Source organism: Etheostoma spectabile, chromosome 9 (genome assembly GCF_008692095.1).
Source record: "Etheostoma spectabile isolate EspeVRDwgs_2016 chromosome 9, UIUC_Espe_1.0, whole genome shotgun sequence".
In the NCBI taxonomy this organism is placed as follows: Eukaryota; Metazoa; Chordata; class Actinopteri; order Perciformes; family Percidae; genus Etheostoma; species Etheostoma spectabile.
Genome location: NC_045741.1, coordinates 3,962,635 through 3,967,104, shown reverse-complemented (window position 1 = coordinate 3,967,104; position 4,470 = coordinate 3,962,635). Strand labels below are relative to the sequence as shown.

The following is a 4,470-nucleotide window of genomic DNA, read 5'->3' as shown; positions in this document are numbered from 1 at the left end:
CCCCCCAAAAAAAAAAAAAAACTGTGACAGAGGAGGGTTTGTGTTTTGAGGGCATATATAGCAAATGGCACCAGTTTTAATTTAACGTGAGTTCTTCTTTAAATAGGCAAAGTGGCAACACACCTTTGGATGGCCTGCCCCCTCTACGGGCCTCAACCGCACCGCCTGCACCATCTATATTTAGATTTATATGTACAGCAATCTTTTCCAGAAAATATGTTTTGAAAACATTCTGCAAAAGTGTAATAAAATCATATCTTTTAACAGATTTGCAGTTCAAACTTTGATTGTGGTAAATAGTAAAACAGTCATTTTCATCAGACCCCCAAGATGACAAGCATCATTACTGATATAGCATGTAAACAGTTTCACACAAATTACCTAACTATGTTCTATGCACAAATACGTGTACTGTACTTGATTAGACATGGTTTATTTACATTGTGTGTAGAGATGTTAAATCATGTCAGCAGATAATCGACATCCATTTGATGTCATTTAAAAATATAGAATAGTTTTTCCCAAACTACTTTCTTTCTGATTCCCTTCAACCTTGTGTTTATTATGAAACATTCAAAATGGGATGTACCAAGAGAAAGACTGTGAGCAGTGTGAGCAGTAAGAAATGCATTGTGTAGATTTTAGATTTCCGCATCCTAAACTTTCTGAAATGTTTTATGTTGCTACAATAAAAGTGATGCAAGGTAACAGGTAGTAGCTCATCCCTCTTTCACATAAAGACTGCAGCTTTACACCTTATATCTGTGTTTTTGTGGGGAGTGGTTATGTTCCCACATTTCAGTAGCCTTTTTCATCTGTACCCCCAGGAAGTTATCCTCTATCTCTAGTTCTGCTTTGCTGAACTGCCTCAGTAACCACGTCTGTTTCCCTTTCAGCCTCTGCTTCAAACACACAGCGGGGGGGAAACAGGAGAAGAGCAGAGCTGCCTGGCATCGTCGATGATGACATCTTCAAACACTACCCTGCACTCTGCAGACACACCCAACGCTCACTGCAGGTCGGTGACACAACTCAGCATCAGCACCAGCCGCCTCATGCTCACTCCCTGTCGCTCATCGTCACCCAAACACACACAAACATAATCTCCTACAAGCACTAATGAACTGTGCTGCTGGATCAGGGAAAGTTTCTCAGGGGAAAACAGAAAGGGGAAAGAGAACAGAAAGAGGATAGAGAACAGAGAGAGCGATGCTCACCCGTCCCCGAGGAGGCGGCGTGCCAGTTGGGGAAGGCCAGGTGGAAACAGTCGCACATGATGGCAACGGTGGTGGTAGCGACAGCAGCAGAGATAAGGTCCTGGGCCGTTTAGATGGAGGGAGGGTGGTAGTGCTGCTACTGGTTCTCCCCCCCCCCTTCCCTGGCTCGTCCTGGATCAGCCTGTGTGTGTGTGCAGGTTGCTAGTCGCCGCGCAGCGAGGGATGAGTTGCAGAAATAACAAGAGAGAGACGAGTGAGAGAAAGGACTGCTGCCTTCTTTGAGCTCAGAGCTGTCCGCTGAGTGAAGGAAACTCCCTCGCCTGCCCGGTAAACATAGACCTCCAGCGCAGCACGCTAACTTAATTATGGGAGGAGCTGCTCCCCCTCTTCTCCTTCTCCTCCTTCTATTCTTCCTCTCTCTTCCGTTCAGTCTCATGGATCGGCCTAATCGGACAAGGACAATCACTCTGACTCTAAAAAAAATTAACCGTGGAACCTTGAATACATGTAGAGGCCAATGTGGTAATACGGAAATAATCAACCTGAAAGCACTGAAACTGCTGAGGTTGTGAGTTACCTCTCAGTGAAAAAAGAATGCTACGTTAGTCTGTCTAAACATGCTACTCAAAGACAGTACTTTGGGTTCTGAAAAGTTATAAACAGCATTTTTCACTATTTTCGGCCATTCTGTAAACTGAAGGATTCAGTAAATGGACTTAAGAAGCAAGTTAGTGAGTTACAGCCCTAAATTAGTGATCTGCGTGATGATTTATGTGATCTTCGTGATGATTTACGTGATCTACATGATGATTTACGTGAGCTACGTAATCTATGTGATGATTTGCGGCCTGACTGACGTGATAGTAAACTAGAAATAATTTTGTTTTAAACTATAGTTTGACAAGCTTAGAGAAATAATCTTGTGCTTTAGGAAATTGTGGTGAACATGTTTCCCCATTTTATGACATTTTATAGACCAATAATAATAAGCAGATTTCTCAATAATCAAAATTATGGTTATTTTCAGCCCTATAATAACAACATTAAGTTGACAGAAAGTGAGAAATTGCAGTAGTAGTTTTTATAGTTATAATTTTAGGATGTATTAATCCTTTAACAAAGGCCTGCTGGTCCTGAAAGACAGGCGTATTAGGTCTTCACCTGAAACAGACAGAACATTTGACTTTAAGTGTTTCAGCCATTACATCAGCGCTGTCATTAAGAATAGATGGACACGGAGGACAAGACGCAGGTTAAGAGCTTTTTTTTAACTGATCAATTAGGATATGGCTGCTGAGCCAAAACAATAGGCTGTAATTCCTTCAGGAGAAGGTTACTAATGTTGACTGTGTATTTACCCAGGTGGGGAATGCAGGATGCATCCTGTCTGTCAGCATGAGATCTTAATACGAAAATCTATTAGGATGTTTTACCTGCCTGGCTGGCCAATATCCCAAAGATCTGAACAAATCATCGCTGCACTCATATCTGTATGTGCTCGTGTTTGGTCGTCAGTGCTAAGTGATGTTAGCAGTGCATTAGCCCGATTCAGATCAGATCAATACAGCAGAAATGCAAGGCAGCATTATGTTGTGACAGACAGCACAGGTATCTGTGGAGGCTTGTATTATCAAATCCTCATCTCTAATATGTATCTTCCTGTACAATGTGTTACATATAACAAAGCAAGTATGAAAACAGAAGTGCAACAATATTTCCAAATAAATACTTCCAGGGTTTAGTGCTCTGGATGGGTGTGTTTACCCCAGCAAAGCAAAAAATATATTATATTATAAGTATCAGGGCAGATATTTTAGGCACAAACGCAGTAACTTTCCGGTGATGCAGAAAATCGATTTGATAAAACAAAACGAGGAATTATTCGATTGTTAGGAAATACTTACAGGTATTTTATCTGATTATACACTGAATCAGATGTCACTGATTTAATGATCAAATGTCTGTTCCAGCTCCATTTCTGCTCATAATAATTGTACATTTGTGATTTTACAAATGTCCTTTTTCTAAACCTGCAAGTCAGGGCAAATCAAGGCAGATAAGATAATATCTTTACATCTTCTTCTTCTTCTTCTTGGCTAAGATCCCACAAAATGACACAGCATTTAGTTTTGGCTCAAGTTCAAAAAACATTTCCAAACCTAAATCAATTTCTGGCTGAAAGGAAAATACTCAAAAGCATTCTGCTTTAACTAGACGGATGTGCCACCATATTCAGGCTTTTTGTCAATTTTTTGACCATATGTGTATTGAATTACATTTTTTAAGCATTTATTAGAAACCCTGTTACGTGAGAATGCTTGTGGACAAAAAGACACGAGTTAGAACAATGTGGACATCAATACCAGAGTCCGAAAAGGCAGATTGTGCTGTTCTGGGGCTTGTTGTTTGTCCTTCTCAGGTAACATGTCTCTTTTTCCTTCCCTTAACAAAAATCCTTTTTACTATGTACATTTATGACTATATTTTGTACCATATGGCAACAGAAAGCAGTCATTTTAAGTGTTAAGTACGATTCGTATTGCACATGCACGTAAGTCAGATAATAAGAAGTCTATTTTAAGTCTCAGCCAGATGTTATCTGCATCCTGTTCAGGCGGTGACCTCTTTTCATCTCTATGCAGCACTGGGAACTGCTTCTCTGTGCTGTGTTGTTATGTACAGAAATATTTGTGTAATATTCAATTTAGTCACAATGATTAGTAGCATCCTTTAACTTTAAGTCAGTGTGGGTATAGAGTTGTTGTTTTTTTTAGCCCTTAGAGTACACACCTCCAGAGGGTAAAAATTCCCACACTGGTCTCTCAGGATGGATGTGTCACCGTCACACGTCCTTAAAGCTGACACATTTGAAATCTCTTCACCAGAAACAAGCAACTGGAACTAACATTACTCGCTGCTCTGAAGGTTTGTAATATCAGAAGCATAGGTTTATGACTGGTAAATGGACAACACATGCAGCTTATTGTTTATAATTTGTCACACCTTATCATCCTTTATTGGTCTTTTTAGTGATAAAACATAAGAAACATATTGATTCTGCAGCTGCTTTCTTCTGCGTCCACACAACTCCCAAAAATGATGTACTTTAAGCGTTATATGAAGGAAACATGATTCTGGAATTCCATGGCTTATTTGTAGCCTCAAATTTTTAAATTTCTTTACAGATCAACCATTGTTGCTTTAAATAGTTTTGCTAGGCTAATGACCTATTGCTAAAAGAAGAAGAAACATC

General features: G+C 39.8%; 1 protein-coding gene across 1 annotated transcript in view; it reads right to left on the bottom strand.

Annotated features, from left to right (window-relative positions):
• LOC116695180 (neuroblast differentiation-associated protein AHNAK) overlaps positions 1-1,587 on the bottom strand; it is a gene marked incomplete at its 3' end in the record, with an annotated part of 17,074 nt that extends 15,487 nt beyond the window's left edge. Inside the window, 1 exon segment of the mRNA XM_032525291.1 lies at positions 1,218-1,587. Within this exon segment, the coding sequence (XP_032381182.1) occupies positions 1,218-1,275 (58 nt within the window).
• Between the last annotated feature and the right edge of the window lie 2,883 nt (positions 1,588-4,470).